An 18,053-nucleotide genomic window follows, 5' to 3' on the forward strand; every position below is an offset into this window, starting at 1 on the left:
CTGGAAACTTTGTTGAGCTGTGCCCTCAAGCGTTGAACCATCCAGATTTGCATTTTGAAGGTGTTGGCTGGCAATGGTTCTGTTTTCATAACTTGGATTGGTAGAGAGTATGAGTTGTATAGCGGTGCATCTATGATCTCATTGAACATTGTGCCACTTTCAGACATGATAGAAGGCTTCTATTGCTCTTGGGATTTGTACACAACTGGTCAACTAGTAGATGATCTGCAGCAAAAAATGAAAATTAGTTTTCATCAAATGGAAATGGAATCATGTGGTCTTATTTAGGATAACAATTTTATCATTGTCTGTAAATTTTGCTTTCATTGTTTTGCAAAAATGAATGTGACCACATTAAAAGTTTTTAGATATAATGAAAATAAATTTAGGTTTGGGATAGCTACTAATGAAAGTGAATTTTTGGTCTCAAGACATCAACAAACCAAGCTTTTCCAGCAACAAGGGTTTTGGACAAATGATCTTCTGTAAAAGAAGAATCCACTAGCAATAACCAGGGATCAAACTATTTGTCTAGATGTCTTATAAAGCAAAGGTACTATTTTTAGTACTTCAAAAAACTCATTGATGTGGAAATTGTGTTGCCACACGAACTTAGGGCCTACACGTTTTTGTGCACCTTTGAGATAAATCTTATGGTATATGCATGGTTTCAGCATCTAGTGAATGCCAGAATACAATTAAAGGATTCAAGACCAGACGATGTTACATTCATGATCTTGCAGTTGAGGATCACATTTAACTTTTAATCCACTGTGACTGTGGGCAATAGTTCATGAGAGAGTAGAGGTTATACTGGCATTTGTTGGTTTGTACAAATTATCAACCAACTTATCTCTGGCCAAGTACTTATTTATCCCTCTTTCTCTAAAATCCATCTGTATCATTTCCTCCCACACATTCTCTAGCCACACTTAATTATCATCATCATCATAATAATCATCATCATCATCTTCATAATAATAATTATAATCTATTTAACATTCATTTTGCATGCTGGCATTTGTTGGACGGTTTATAAAAATTCCAAACCAATTTGGCTCGGTATTTATTTGTCCATCTTTCTCTCAAATATGACCTTATCATTTCATCTCCAGCTTTCCTTGATCTTCCACTGTCAAATGCCCTTCTATCCCAACAGTTTACATTTACATAACTATAATAATTATTATCTATGCTTTCAACATGGCCATACCATTAATGTTTTCCATTCTGCATACATCTCCCTATATTTTTGTTTATTTATTTATGTTTTTTTGAAAATTCCGTTTTCACCTAAAAAAAAGGCACAGTGCCACTTTGATGTAGGGGGCTACAATCGGGGACATAAGTTAGTAGCAAGATGTCTGTTCACATTACACTTGAACTTCTGCATGTCAGTAAAGTTGGGAAAGCAGAATCCCAGGAGGGAGTCCAAAGTCTAGCAGTTCTGGAGAAGAAACTACCCAAATTTAATCAGGTTTAACCTTTCTTTAAGATTTATGATTATTTCTCTCCATGCAACGCATGTCTTCAATTCTCACTGTTCAGGTTTCACTTCCATATATCATCACACTGTGTACACATGTCTGGTTGGTCAACAGTGGTAATGTTCTGCTAGATAGTTTGGCAATGTTGCGCATTCCAGATGAATTGCATATCCCGGGTGAAGTCAGATGACCTTACTGGTAAAATTCTTACGAATAATTATGACTAGAAAACAAGTGACAGAAAGAAAAGCTGAAAAAATATCGGCCCTCAAAGTTGTTAGGTACAGGTCAAATACAGCTGTTGACAAACAAAAGACAAGATATTCTTGCAGTGAAATTATTCTGGAAAGGCGTTTTTTGATTTGAAAAAGACAAAAAAGAAGAAAAGAGTTGTGAAATAGAGTAAGAAGAGCAGGGAAAATTGGGTTGTTGTACACTTTCTATGTCAAAAAAAAAAAGAAAGAAAGAAAAAGTTTTTAAAAAGATAGATTAAGAAGCAACGAGAAAGTGAACAAAATGAGACTCAATAAAAAGTAAAGATTTGGAGGCAAAAGAGAGACCCCCCCCTCCCCACCCACCCACCCCCAGAGATACTGAGAAGTCCACTACAATTATGGTGGCAAACTTATCACGCCTGCAAACTAACCAATTGGCCCAAGTAACTTGAAAGTAAATTTAAACTGAAAAAAACTCTAGCCATCCGTAATCAGAAAGAAATATAAGCGACTAATATATATATATATATATATATATATATATATATATATATATATATATATCCTATTTGAATATTTAACCGAATAAGAAAACGATTCTGAGTGACTTTGTTGTTATTCCTTCTTTGTCATTGTTTTGAAGTTTTTTGCAGACAGTTCCAGACTAAACTTTTCCAGTGATGAGTGCTTCCAGACAATTAGTGACCTTTGGTGAAAGAACAGATCACCAATACTGCTAGTGACCAGATAATTAAATTCAGACATCCCAGATAGTGGAAGTACCATTGGAGTGAAAATCGTGTTGCCATACGAACTTAGGGTTTGCACATAACTGGGCATCTCTGAGTTAAATTCATTGAGATATGTGTAGTTCCAATGAATTGCCTTAATACTTTTAAAGGATCTGAGACTAGATAAAGTTATATTTGTAGCCCATAGCTACTGTGGATAATAACCCGTGAGGTCCTTTGGTCATTACTGTGAGACATATGTTACATTTATTGTCACCTGATGTAAAATACATCTGCCATGTGTCATTTATAGTGTACACCTGTAATTACTCCAGCTTAATCTTTAGCAATCACACTAACACCAGTCCATCATTGTGCTTCAATGATATCACTTCGGTAACAAAACTCTCACAACTTCAATATACTTTCTCCACATCTGAGTTGTCATCCATCCTCATTGTCTTACACTTCTTGCACAGAGACTCTCTATCATTTCATTTTTGAAATTGCATTTATTTTATCTGTAAAATAGCATTTCCATACGTATTCACAAATCTCTTTGAAAATGCGCTCTCCGTCTGTTGGTTGGTCATATTTAATAAAAATATCTGTCTACTTACTTTAACGTAGATGTCAGGTTGTTTTTATCATTTACATTTATTGATATGTCCTTATTGTGTTCCATGTCTTAATCCTTCATTGAATCCTCATATGACACAAGCACGTTATGGCCCTTGGTTGATTCCAGAAAGGTTAGAAAGAATTGGCAGGCCAGTTACGCCAGATGTGAGTAGCTTAATTTTTATCAAAATGGAGAATATCGATATTATCCAGATATAAATATCCTACTCCAACTCTCTCATTGGATTATGTTTTACATATGTTATGAACAAGGGTGCATTACGCTTTCATTTTAAAATGGTAAATTTAATTGGCAACTATGAAAGTATCATATAAAACCTTTCTTTTTTTCTTTGTTTGAAAAGAACTTTTCATGTAGACGTTTTAAAAATGATCACATTTTGAATCACATATGTTGGGTCATATTTTTAGCAAACAGCTCTACTTTGTAGCACTCCTAACCCAACATATAAGAAATACTGTGATGCGAAAAGTAATGCTAAATACAATTTATTCAATATTTTCCTTTGCAAACAGCAAATCACTTATATGGGATGAGATGAGTGTCGACAATTTTGCACCCTCATCACTTACAGAATTGGTAGCAAACCCTGGACATGCAGCTGTGGCAGCAGAAAATTACAAAACAATTAAACTATGAAACTTTTCTTTGACAGATTTGTGTTTCAACCAATGAATGTAGTGTGATCGGCCTTGCCACATGCAACTTCCTCAACAGACTGGATCTGTTAATTATACAGCACACTGGAAACAAACGTGAATTGACTTTATACACGCATTTCCATTGCGACTACTTGTGAAAACACTTTGAGTCATCTCTCAGCCTGCTAAACAACAAGAACATTTGATGAAACTTCCTGATATTTGCATGTTGGTTTCGATGATCATTTTATTAATTATTTGCCCCCCCCCCCATTTTTCTTCTCAAACTTTTTTTAGTTTACTATTATTCAATGCTTGTCATTACATTCCTCAAATTTTGTTGGACATTTTCCCATTTGGATTAGTAGTTCTCTCCCTTGTTTTTTTGTTTTTTTTTACTTTTCAAGTGTGTATACTTTTTACTATAATCAAAAGTTTAACATGTTGAATAAATCTTTCTACATTAGTATTCATAAATTTATGATGAACATATACAAAAACCCTAAACACAACATTATGCATAACATGCATAAAGCGTAGTCAATATTCATAGATAATGGCCGATCTCGACCTTAGAATATGGCGTAACAGTCACATATTTTGATGTATTATTTTCTCTTGATGTAAATAGACAGGATCTATTCCTAAGTGATTGACCAATCTATCACTCAATTGGTTTGGCATATGAATACAATTTATTGAACTAGTTTTTCAAAGTGCCCATGCAAGTGTTTTACCACCAACAGTTAAAGAGTTGTACAAATCAGATGTGTTAAGGCTGGTCCCTTCCAAATCGTCAGCCTAGAATGGTATCTCCTTTTTGTAAAGATTACTATTAGTTTTAAATTCCTTTTCAGTGTTGCCAAAAAGAAAGATATTTTCTCTTAATTAACAATAGCATCATCTACTTTTTCATCTCTGAATTGGAGAGAGATTTTTTTTTCCGAACATGGAACCAATATGGTGCTGGCTGCTGCCTTTCTGAGACAGGCTTTCAAGGATAGTTGCTTTCTTTCACACATGATGCTTGTCTGTTTGATATGCGACCTAATGTTTGCAAGAGTGAGTAATCGTGATAACAAACTGGCTGACTATGCTTGAAAAGTTATTTTATATAAGGTTTCAATTAGATCCTGGCAGCAATGTAATTTTTTTTTTTTCAAGTCATTTTTCCTTGTATTAAATGGGAGAAATCTTGGCTTTTCTAATAAAAAAAATTAAATGTAATGTGAATAAACATCTTGCTCAGGTTTTGTAAATGCTCACCAGCCGTGAAATCAACGGATCTGATGTAGATCTATAATTTCAGGTCAGGGGTGAAGTGAAGATCCATTCCAGAAGTTTGTCAAAGGAGAGTGCATCCTCAAGATGAGTCAGTCATTTAAACTGGGGTCAAGTGGGGAGTTGAGCATTGGTGGTGAAAGGATAGAAGTTTGGTTTTGGATGCATTAAATATAACTTGATACTTTTTTAACCAATTGTACTTCAGGTCAAAGGAGAGAAAATCAGAAAGATTTTGGTTATTGTTGATCTTTGAAGTGTTGCCATAGATGGTAGTATCGTCAGCATAGATGTCGACAAATGATCATAGAACATAATCTTATTGTCAGTCACTGTTCAGATTGCCCTCCTATACTAAAACTTTTCTAATGTTTATGAATATCTAATTACCCTTCATGATATTTGTATGTGAATAATACTGATATTCTTCATTTTACTAGATGTTAAGCAACTGACGTCCTAATTCTGTCTAATCTTTTTTGAGTCAACGGTCATAAGTTGCCTGTGTCATGTGATCGTTGCCTCATCTCCATACTTATATACACTTATATATATACATATATATACATATTTTTATGTTTCAGGCAAAACCTTCTTGGTCTTGGTTAAATGGTACCACCTTGTCAGATAACATCACCCTTGTAACGGCCTACTTTGATTTAGGCAGTTTTCAAAAAGGTCGCTACAGTGTTAACACGCGTACAAAGTATAAGAAATGGATGTCGGTCTACGCCCGCATCCTTAACCCAGTCGTAATATTCACCGATTCCAAAGATGTATACGACGAGTTTGCAAAACTCCGAGCCCAGCATTCCACTCAGCACATCACAAAAATGTTTCTTGTCAAGAGGGAAGACTTGTGGGCTTTCCAGATTAAATCTAAAATCAACAAAATTTTCCAACAGGACGGTTATCCAGTACATCATCCAAATACAGTCATCGCTGATTATTCATGCGCAATGCATGCCAAGATTGAATTCTTGCAAAAATCTGTTGATAATAACTTTTTTCTTACCAAATACTTCATGTGGATTGACATTGGTTATTTCAGGTAAGTTTTAGAGTGATCATGTAGCATGCATTTTGAAAGAGTTATCATGTAGCATGCGTTTTGAAAGAGTTGTCATGTAGCACGCGTTTGGAAAGAGTTGTCATGTAGCACGCGTTTGAAAAGAGTTGTCATGTAGCACGCGTTTGGAAAGAGTTGTCATGTAGCACGCGTTTGGAAAGAGTTGTCATGTAGCACGCGTTTGGAAAGAGTTGTCATGTAGCACGCGTTTGGAAAGAGTTGTCATGTAGCACGCGTTTGGAAAGAGTTGTCATGTAGCATGCGTTTTGAAAGTAGTATTTTAATAAAGGATTAAATTTTATTATTCAGAGTCCACAAACTACAAACGACAAGACCGTGTCATTTTCATATTAGAAAAAAGGAAGATAATCTCTGACAAGCTTAGCATGACACAAATTCCATTCCGAGTTTGTGAACTACAAATAGTAAATTACTTTTTTTTCCTATTTTATTTTGTACTGCCATATTTCAATAAAAATAAGCACCTAATGTCTTTTTTCAATTACAAATTTGCAATAATTCTATTTCTACTGAATGAATTAAGCTCAAAATTGTTTTATTTTAAAAGCCTATATAAAATCTATATTTAAAAATATTTCACTAAACTTTTTGTAATATATTTTTATTTTTCTTATTTTATATCAAGTTAAAAAAGAAAAATGCATTGGTATAAAACATATATACAAATATATGCATCCTAAAAATAGTTGTCCAGCATCTTTGGGAAATCTGTGTCATAGAGTAGTTGTGGTTTTAATTACAGATAATTGTATAAACATTTATAAACTTGTATTATTGTTTGACCCAGATTTCCACTTGTCTATGGATACAAAACCACTTGGATATGAATGTTTACTTTTTAATAAAGTTTATTACTATTATGACTGGGAATGTTGGCATATCATTGCTATTAATGCTTTGCAGAAGATTATACTCAAATGTGTAACACATGAATGATAGAAAGTAGTGGGAGAAATGATGATACTCATAGTTGACTTGCCATGGAGTTTTTATTTTAAAAGAAAGCATCACATAGAATGATACAAATTACATATATCAGTCTTAGTCTGATATTAGTTGAGTTTGTGTGTAACAACTATGATGGACAGAAGTAATATATCTCATTTATCCGGGTTCAAAATCATCCATCTCTTGGCGTCTGTCTCATCCTGTTCTCACATCGCCATGCAAGAACTCGCATAACAAATGGAGGAGCCAATTCTGCCTAAAACAGAAAAGGGGAGTTAGCTCCCCTTGATCATAGTTTTATCATCATATCAGTTAAAAAGAGAACAGTCACAAAAAAATTCAGAATAACAAGTTACTTTCATACGTGTGAATGAGAGTATGAAACAAAGATGGATAACTCACTTTGTTACATCCAGTTATGTTGCATACGTTTACACCCTCATTGGATAACTCACTTTGTTACATCCAGTTATGCTGCATACGTTTACACCCTCATTGGATAACTCACTTTGTTACATCCAGTTATGCTGCATACGTTTACACCCTCATTGGATAACTCACTTTGTTACATCCAGTTATGTTGCATACGTTTACACCCTCATTGGATAACTCACTTTGTTACATCCAGTTATGCTGCATACGTTTACACCCTCATTGGATAACTCACTTTGTTACATCCAGTTATGCTGCATACGTTTACACCCTCATTGGATAACTCACTTTGTTACATCCAGTTATGCTGCATACGTTTACACCCTCATTGGATAACTCACTTTGTTACATCCAGTTATGCTGCATACGTTTACACCCTCATTGGATAACTCACTTTGTTACATCCAGAGATGCTGCATACGTTTACACCCTCATTGGATAACTCACTTTGTTACATCCAGTTATGCTGCATACGTTTACACCCTCATTGGATAACTCACTTTGTTACATCCAGTTATGCTGCATACGTTTACACCCTCATTGGATAACTCACTTTGTTACATCCAGTTATGCTGCATACGTTTACACCCTCATTGGATAACTCACTTTGTTACATCCAGTTATGCTGCATACGTTTACACCCTCATTGGATAACTCACTTTGTTACATCCAGTTATGCTGCATACGTTTACACCCTCATTGGATAACTCACTTTGTTACATCCAGTTATGCTGCATACGTTTACACCCTCATTGGATAACTCACTTTGTTACATCCAGTTATGCTGCATACGTTTACACCCTCATTGGATAACTCACTTTGTTACATCCAGTTATGCTGCATACGTTTACACCCTCATTGGATAACTCACTTTGTTACATCCAGTTATGCTGCATACGTTTACACCCTCATTGGATAACTCACTTTGTTACATCCAGAGATGCTGCATACGTTTACACCCTCATTGGATAACTCACTTTGTTACATCCAGTTATGCTGCATACGTTTACACCCTCATTGGATAACTCACTTTGTTACATCCAGTTATGCTGCATACGTTTACACCCTCATTGGAGATGCCATTGTTTCTTGTTTGACCTCTCAGCAGAAAATTTCCCCTTCCACATGGTTTCTTGACTTTCGTTATTTCTGACCGTCAAAAAATGTTGCTCAAACTCTTTCTTTCAAACATAGTCCTTGTTATGTAACAGTTAAAACAGTTGACAGTACAGATTGTGCATGTAGCAACAGAAGCCTCAATATAATGCCAGGTGAAATGAATTTTCATAAGCTATATTGCCTTTTTTATTCATAGTATTATATGTTAAAATAAGTTGCTCTTAGCCTTCGTTATTCTAGTATAAATAGGTTCAGCAATAGAAGCATCTACTCATAAATAAGTGATTAAGTATTGTATGCATTTGAGGTAAAGAATGCAGTACAGATCAAAGATATATAGAAGGAGAAATATATTGCTGAACAGATTGAGGACGGATCTATGGACATGGAAAAGAATTCTTAGACTTTTATTTTTAGCATCAGAATATTAGATTGATTGTATAAAAGGAGTCAGCCATCACACCCAAATCCCTTGTAAATGATACCATCCTCAGGGGCTGGCTGGCTGGCTGGTAGAGCAATTGAGAAAAGGAGTATCAAAAAGAATACCGATTGGCAAATGAATGTACTCTGAAGTATTGAAAAAATTTGGTCCCAGTACAACAGTCAAGGCCAAACTAATAAAAGACAAATGTTGCTATGATAAATTGAACCAAAGTTAAAAGCAAGTGTGATTTTTACTTTTTTTGTTGCCTTGAACTTTGACATAGATATTCTAAAATTAAATTTGTTCAAAGTTAGTTGATATTTTTTTTACAAAGCTTGGTGACAATAAGCAAAGTAATCTGCACACTGATTTGCATATGAACACTAAATTGTCAACTGGAACTAGCTCCTATACTTAAAAAGTTGTTTAAATGTTGTCTTAAGGAGAGAAGCTTTTCAACACCTTGGAAAACATTGGCAGTCTGAGCAGTATTTAAAAATACAGATCAGTCTTCTGCATCACAGTACAGACCAATCGACTTCCTGTGAGTCAGGAGTAAGTTGATTCAGTCTGTTATAAAGAAGTTGTCAACCATCTCAGCAAAAATAACCTATTTGGTGACAAGCAACATGGTTTCCATTCTGAAAGATTAACAGCTAATGTGCTGATAGTAATATCATACAGGATCAGTGAATTTATTGACAATGGTTCCATTTCTAGAGCAATAATTCTTGAACTATCAAGGCATTTGATAAAGTTTGGCATAAAGATCTAGTTCACAAGATTTCCAACTACAGAATTGCTGGAAACGTTCTCTCGACCAACAATTTGTTCTCTCTGATAGGTTTATTAAAGTAGTTGCTGATGGGTAGAAATCCAAAGCTCATAGTATTAATACAGGCATGCCTCGGATCCCAATCCTGGGCTGAACTCTCTTAATCTTCATTAATCTCCCAAATCATATTCTATGATCATTTGGCAACATCTATGCAGACGATTCTACCATTTATGCCAACAAATCAAAGGCTGATAAAAACCAGGATCTTTCTGATTTTTTTTCCTGGAGCATGTGGTACAACGGGGTGAAAAAAATAGCTAGCTATCTTAATGCATCCAAAATCAAATTTTTATTTTTACCATTAATGCTTATATTCCCACTTTGTCTCAGTTGATATAAATGGCTATTGTCTTGGGGAAGCACTAAGCTTTAACAAACCTACATCAGAAAATTGGTAGGATCAAAGTTTCTATTTTTAAAAAAGTATACGAATTTAAAAGTCAACCAATGGACAACCTTTTAAGCTAATAAAAGTCATCCTCGTTGTTTTTGTTTGTTTTTTTTTTTTGTCTTAGTACATATGTTGCATTTTTTTACTGTTAAATATAATCTCATATTTCTAGAAGAGACCTTGATCATCAGTGAGTCGGCCAATTTTTTTTTTTTTTCATTGCTAAACATGCAGATTTAATGAGCATGTGTGAGGAGTACTGATGCCACATATGAGGAGGTGCTGCTCTGAGCATTCTTACCTGCCTTCACAGAGTACAAAACTGATTTCAAAATCTAATGGAGATATCTTCTGTTCCCTACAATCACTTTCTCGCAGAAGGGACGTTGCTCGTCTTTCTCTACTCTATTGTTATTTTCATGGTAGATGCTCGACTGAGCTTCAACCCCACCCTCCTGTTAAAAGATCCACAACAAAACCTTGTATAGCTACAACCAAAATAATTTCTTTCTCCCTCTCTCCCTACCTAAAACTAAACAAAACTTCCACAAGCAAAGTTTCTTTTCTAACTTCCTGTCTGTGGAATATAATACCACAGAGCTGTTTCCAGCTGGCTACAACATGGCTGTTTTCAAGTCCAAATTCTTGTTAAGTCGCCCTCTTAAATAACCATTTAATGCTTGTCCAGGAGTCACCCTACATTAAAATACAAAATAAAGAAAAATATGTTTTATGTACATACCTATGACAAACCAAAAATATATCATATCAGCATAGATATAGCACTCTCCCTCGATACTAGCACACAAGTACATGTATTTGGTGACTTCAATGTCCACCATAGTAACTGGCTTGGATTCTCTACTTACACAGACGTAGCTGGTAATACAACACATAGCTTCTCTATATCTCATTCCCTATCTCAGACAGTTACATTTCAGACATGTTTCCCAGACCAGCAAGATCAATATGCCTCACTTCTATTTCTGACAACAGTTCCCGATGATTTTACAATAAATGCCCACAACCCACTCTGGAATGCTGGTCACGCTGTGATAATGGTAGAAATCACCCTAAATTCTCGCCCTAAAACTGAAGACACACTAATCAAAACAATGAGGTATTACAAAAAGGGTGACTGGGAAGCCATCAGGGAGCTCATCAGAGATGTCCCATGGCAAAATATCTTTTCTCTTCCAGCGGAACAGTGTGCAAATGAGACCCCTGAATCGTTCAAAACTGCAATTGAAGCACATGTTCCCACACGGAAATTCTATAGCAAGCCCCACTCTTCCCAATGGTTTACTTCTGCTTGTGTAGCTTCCATTGCTCAAAGGCAGCATGCGTTCCACAGATTCAACCAACATAAGTCCAGTTCAAACAGACAAAAGTATATAGAAGCCAGAAGAAATTGTAAGAGAGTAATAGCGACAGCTAAGACAGATTACACTGAAACTACCAGAAAATGCATCAAAGCACAGAAATTAGGAATCCGTGATTTTTGGAAAATCTACAACAGCGTAGTAAATAATGGGCAGTCAACGATTCCCCCACTATCAAACAATCATGAGATTGCTTGCACGGCAACCGACAAGGCTAATCTGCTTGCCAGTCGGTTTGTCTCAAACTCCACACTGGACCCAGCACACCACTCCCTCCTTGACTTTCCTTTGCGGATAGACGTCACATTAGACAATTTGAAAATCACCCCTTCTTAGATAATGGTATCATAAAAAACCTAAACACCTCAAAAGCATGTGGACCCGATCTCATCCCGGCTGTGCTATTAAAAAAAATGCTCTGCTGAGGTTGCTCCAGTTCTCTCCAAACTTTACAATAAATGGCTTAACGAATATCTTGCTTTCCCGACTGCTGGAAAACCGCTTCTGTGGTACCAGTCTTCAAGTATTCTGGTGAAAGAACTGACCCATTAAATTATCGTCCCATTAGCGTCCTCCCGCTTTTCGCCAAAATATTTGAGTCCTTAATTAATCAAGCCCTAGTCCAACACCTAACTGCTGCTAAACTCCTGATTGACAAACAATATGGATTTAGGTAAGTCCGTTCAACAGCAGATATCTTAACTGTAATCTTTGAATGTATATACCGTTCACTGGACAAAACAGGGGAGGGTAGAGCGGTAGCCCTCGATATATTTGTACCTTTATATGGCCACCATTCGCCCATATATGGAGTGCTGTTGTCACATTTGGGCTGGTACATCTGCTGCTTGTCTCTCACTCCTGGACAGGGTTCAAAAGAGAGTCACCAACCTGATAGGTCCTGAACTGTCATTTAGGCTTCAGCCTCTGTCCCACCAATGAAATTTGGGATCCCTCTGCCTGTTCTACAAATACTTTAATGGTGAATGCTCTGACGAACTACAAGCACTTATACCTCCCCGGCGTGACTACCCCCGACAAACCCAACAAGCAACTAAGTCCCACCCTTTTACAGTAGAGATCCCTAGGTGTAAGAAAGCCTTTTCCTCCAATAGTTTCTTCCCCAGAACTGCAAAACTTTGGAACTTCCTTCCGGGATTCTGTTTTCCCAACTGTACTGATATGCAGAAGTTCAAGTGTAATGTGAACAAACATCTTCCTACTCATCTCCCTCCCTTCATAATGCTCCTGCAACTTATGTCCCCGATAGTAGCCCCCTACTTCAAAGTGGCACTGTGCCTTGTTTGGGGTGAAAATTGAATTTAAAAAAATAAAAAATATTCCAAAATCAAATAAATTGATCAAGTAAATTTATTTTTATAACGAAAATCATTTTTAAGCGAATTTTAGTTTTTCCAATGTCTCCCATGTTAAGAATGGCTTTCTAAAATTTTGCAAGTTAGAATTATTTGGAGTTCTCTTCCTTGGTCCTTCAGTCTGTTTTTTATGATGGCATCGTGATATCATTGATGTTCGTTTGAACAATTTACCTGACTTTTGGTGTACAATATTTTCTTTCTATCATGGATACGTACATCGTACAGATTTTTCTTTATTTTGTTGTATTTTAATATGGGGGGATTTTGGACAAGCACCCACAATTCTGCTCAATCACCATCGTCATTACCAATCATCAGTATTGTCTCACCATTCATTTGACACTCAGTTAACTCTCATTGTCAAGTGACATTTTAGTAAAATAAATAAATAAATAACAGGGCTCTACATTTCAAGTGAAACAGTCGCATTCGTGAGTGATTTTTCAAAGTGGTGACTAGAAATAATGAAACACTTATCTTTTAGCAATTGTATTTCTTTCCCTGACAATCTTTCAAAGCTCACTACTGAGTGAAAAATATGTTTTCAACCTTTTTTTTTTAATAAAACGAACAAAGTTAAATTATTTAAATAATAAAAGTTTAATAGAACAATATACTATATTATATATCTATTATTTATCCTTTTTTTTCTTTTTATTTTTTTAACGAAGTCTGTTTAAAAAGAAATATCTGAAGAAATTCGAATGTTTATACCTTCAAGTATCAACATAAAATTTGTTGTCTATTTAGAATTACACTTATTAAAAAAAAATACAGAAAAATCTTTATGATGTTCATACTCGTCACAGAACAAAGATGTCATATTCTAAAAATCATATCGGTTTGGCTTGTAACTTTTCTATTTGGCTAGTAAATGAAAATATTTAGTTGTCAAAGGTGTCAACTAAAGATAAATTTGTCCGTAGAGGCCTGAATGAATAAATAAATATTGTCCAAGCTTTTCTGTATGGCAGTCATATTTTATGCTGAAGTTAGGAATAACCTTTTCATCACAAAAAGCTTAAATTTAATGCACATATCTTTAGAATATTTGCTTCTATTTTATGATCTAGTATCGCCCTGGGCCATAAAAGCTAAATAGAAAATGCTTTCTTTTTTTTTTTTTTTTTTTTTTTTTTTAATGTGATGAGTGAAAAAAACCTTTAGAGGCCCTATAAGCACTACTGGAAGTACAAAATAAAATTAAAGATGCCTCCAGAGCACAACTTCTCTCTACCTTTCTTTGTAGAAAAATGACAATAGTTAAGAAATGATAAATTAAATCCGAAGTTAGGATCTTCAATTTGAAAAAATTCTGGCTCATTTTCTGGACTCTATTAATGCATGATAACATTAACGCTCCTGTTTAATCTATATAATTATAAAACTCTGTGAACCGTTCAACTGCCCTTGAATGCATTTTGTCTATTAAAAATATTGTTGTCATGGAAACCAGTTTGTATTTAATAAAATCCACACTCCTTTCCGCAGTCAAACCATAATAAGTACAAATAAACTTCAGTTTTTGCTTAACTCATAGACATGAATGTTTTGGTTTCAGTTTTGATTCTAGCTGATCGCACTCAAATTATTATTTTCTTTTTTTTTTTTTTTTTTTTTTTTTTTACTTGAAATTGTGACTATATATTGTGTACAATATAATATGAAATTAGCAGTACCCTCTAACCGGTGTTGCCCGATGGAAGCGTGCTCCACCCCAAATTAAAGTATGGTTGTTGTTGCTGCTGCCCAACCCCCAACCTTCTCATGTTACGAATGGTTTTCACAATAGACACCCCCTACTCCTCATGGTACGAACAGCTATTGGAAGTGATACCCCCACCTCCCCTTGTCAAGAACTGGTGGAGAGACGTGGTATAAGATTATTGAGCAACCCCCAGCCGTAAAAAAAAGAAGAAAATAGCAGCAAGAAGGGGAAGGGGTTAGACGCACTAGGCAGCCCAGTTGAGAAAAAGGTGACAACAAAAAGTAGCAGGCAGGGATGCAGACAGGCTCAAACTTTTTAAGCAAAGGAAGAAAAGAAGGTGGAAAAAAAAAGCCATCCATTTAGCCGTCATGGCCACGGTGTCTTACGACATCGTGGGCAGGCGAAATAAGATTACTCATCACAAGGCATATGATGACTTTGGAGAGGGATCGAGCAAGAGAGAGAGAAGAGAGTCTGTAAGTTTGACAGACTAAATTCGTTGTTTTCAAAAAAGAATAAAAGAAAATACTTTATTAGACAGTTTTAAATATGAAATTAAAAAAAGAAAATGTAACTCATATTTTTGTTGTTACATAGTTTTTAATGCTTTTTAGTTGATCCAAAAAAAAATAAATAAATAAATAAAGTTATCACGAGCGGTTCACAGAAACATTTTTATGTTTTCCTTCTCATTTGTTTGGTTGTTAGGGGTGGGTGGTAGAGGTTAATCAACTCTAGAACGTGCATAGTTTAATAGGTTCCTTTGCTGTTTAATTAACCGTTGTTCCATAGGTAACACACTGACATTTACCGGGGGGGGGGTATTACATTTTCACACCAAACAAGGCACATTGCCACTTTGGTGTAGGGGGCTACTATCAGGGGCAACAACTATTGGGGCACTATGTAGGGATTTGGGCAGCAAGATGTCGGTTACCGTTACGCTTGAACTTCTGCACGTCAGTACAGTTATGGAAGAAGGGACCTGGAATGGCTTTCCAAATTCTAGCGGTTCTGAGAAACAAACTATTGGAGTAGAAAGATCTTTTACATCTAGGGATCTCTACTGTGTGAGGATGGGATTTAGCTTCCTGTCGGGTTTGTCGAGGGTGTTTACGTCGTGGGGGCACAAGTGCTTGCAGTTCGTCAGAGCATTCACCATTAAAATACTTGTAGAACAGGCAGAGGGATGCAACATTTTGTCGATGGGACAGAGGCTGAAGCTTAGATGCCAGTTCAGGGCCTATCAGATTGGCGGCTCTCTTTTGAACCTTGTCTAGGAGCGAGAGACTAGTAGATGCACCAGCCCAAATACGACAGCAATACTCCATACACAGGCGAATGGTGGCCTTATAGAGGTATAGGATACTTTCGGGTGTTAGTAGTTTTCTAGCACGGTAGAGAGAGCCTACCTTCTTTGCAGCGGTCCTGGCAATGCTTTCAATGTAATTGTTCCAACTCATGTTTCCTGTGAACATTAGGCCAAGGAGCTTGAAAGATGTACTCTCAGATAAAGAGTTGTTGGCCATTGCTATAGGTTATAGAGGAAGTTTCTTGTAGTTATTGAAGGAAACTAGTTTAGTCTTGGCGGCATTGAATGTGACCATCCATTTTTGTCCCCATTCCACTACAGATTGGAGGTCATCCTATAGTATTTCTGCCATTTCTTTTGATATGTGTTCCTGTCATGCCTGTTATAGAGTGTGGTGTCATCAGCATATATACCCATCTCAGAGGCAGTTTTGTCAGGAAGATCTTTTATGAATATTAGGAACAATAGAGGTCCAAGAATAGATCCTTGGGGCACTCCCGCATTTATATCATATTGTTTAAATGTACGACTGTCGAGGACAATCTGGATTTTTCTCTTATCTAAGAAGGATTTAATTATGTTAAGTATTCTACCAGTGATACCATATGATCTAATTTTCCTGAGGAGACCCTCATGCCATACCCTGTCAAAAGCCTTAGATATATCTAGAGCTACTGATCTGCCCTCCCCTTGTCCAGTGAATATTATATACGTTCAGAGATTACAGTTTGGATGTCTGCTGTGGAACGGGCTTGTCTAAATCCATACTGTTGGTCAGTCAGAAGTTTAGCATCTGTAAAGTGATGGACTAGAGCATGGTTATTTAAGAATTATTGAATACTGGTACCACAGAAGCAGTTTTCAATCAGCCCGGAAAGCAAGATTCATTAAGTCATTTGTTGTAGAGTTTGGAGAGAACTGAAGCTACTTTGGCTGAGCACTTTTTTAATAGCACAGCTGGGATGAGATCGGGCCCCCATGCTTTTGAAGTATCAAGGTTTTTTATGATAGCATGCACCTGAGTAGGGGTGATTTTCAGATCGTCTAGCGTGGCGTCTGTCTGCATAGGAAAGTCAGGTAGGGGATGGTTGGAAGGGTCCAGTGTGGACTTTGAGGCAAACCGACTGGCAAGCATGTTAGCCTTCTCAGTTGCTGAGCAAACAACCTCAGGATTGTTGGTTAGTGGGGGGAATTGTTGATTGCCCATTATTTACTACACTGTTGTAGATTTTCCAGAAGTCACGAGTGCCTAATTTTTGTGCTTCGATGCATTTTTTAGTGGTTTCCGTAAATTCTCTCTTAGCTGTCGCTATTTCTTTCTTAACGTTACTACTAGCTTCTATATGGTTCTGTTTGAACTGGACTTATGTCGGTTAAATCTGCGGTATGCATGCTGCCTTTGAGCAATGGCAGTTGCACAAGTCGAAGTAAACCATTGGGGAGAGTGGGGTTTGCTATAAAATTTCCGCATGGAAACGTGCTTCAATTGCAGTTTTGAACCATTCAGTGGTCTCATTTGCACACTGTTCAGCAGGAAGAGAAAAAATATTTCCCCATGGGACATCTCAAATAAGATCTCTGATGGCTTCCCAGTCAGCCTTTTTATAATATCTCGTTGTTTTGAGCACTGGCTCTTCAGTTTTGGCTCTAGAGTTTAGGGCGATTTCAACCATTACCACTGCATGATCGGCGTTCCCAAGTGGGCTGTCGGCATTCGTTATACAATCATTGGGAGCTGTGGTCAGAAACAGATCTAGAAGTGATGCATGTTGTTCTTGCTGGTCAGGGAAACGGGTTGGAAATGTAACCATTTGTGATAGGGAGTGAGATATAGAGAAGCTATGTGTTCTGCTGCCCGCTGCGTCTGTGTGAGTAGAGAATCCAAGCCAGTTTTTGTGGTGAACATTAAAGTCACCAAATACATGTACTTGTGCGCTAGTGTTGAGGGAGAGTGCTGTGTCTATGCTGTCAGAGACTTTGTTTATTATGGTGCAGTCCTGGGTCGAGGGAGAGCAGTAGAGAAAATAAA

At 36.5% G+C, this 18,053-nt stretch overlaps 1 protein-coding gene across 4 annotated transcripts in view; it reads left to right on the forward strand.

The window, feature by feature from the left end:
* Window positions 1–18,053, forward strand: part of LOC145277003 (uncharacterized) — a 106,698-nt gene that overhangs the window by 84,976 nt on the left and 3,669 nt on the right. For all 4 annotated transcript variants that reach the window (XM_080128595.1, XM_080128596.1, XM_080128598.1 and 1 more), the window contains one exon: window positions 5,583–6,049. In XM_080128595.1, coding sequence (XP_079984721.1) covers window positions 5,583–6,049 — 467 coding nt within the window. The remainder of the gene's footprint in view (window positions 1–5,582; window positions 6,050–18,053) is intronic.

The sequence above is a fragment of the Euprymna scolopes genome, chromosome 5 (genome assembly GCF_053919585.1).
Source record: "Euprymna scolopes isolate OS-2025 chromosome 5, ASM5391958v1, whole genome shotgun sequence".
NCBI classification, from domain to species: Eukaryota; Metazoa; Mollusca; class Cephalopoda; order Sepiida; family Sepiolidae; genus Euprymna; species Euprymna scolopes.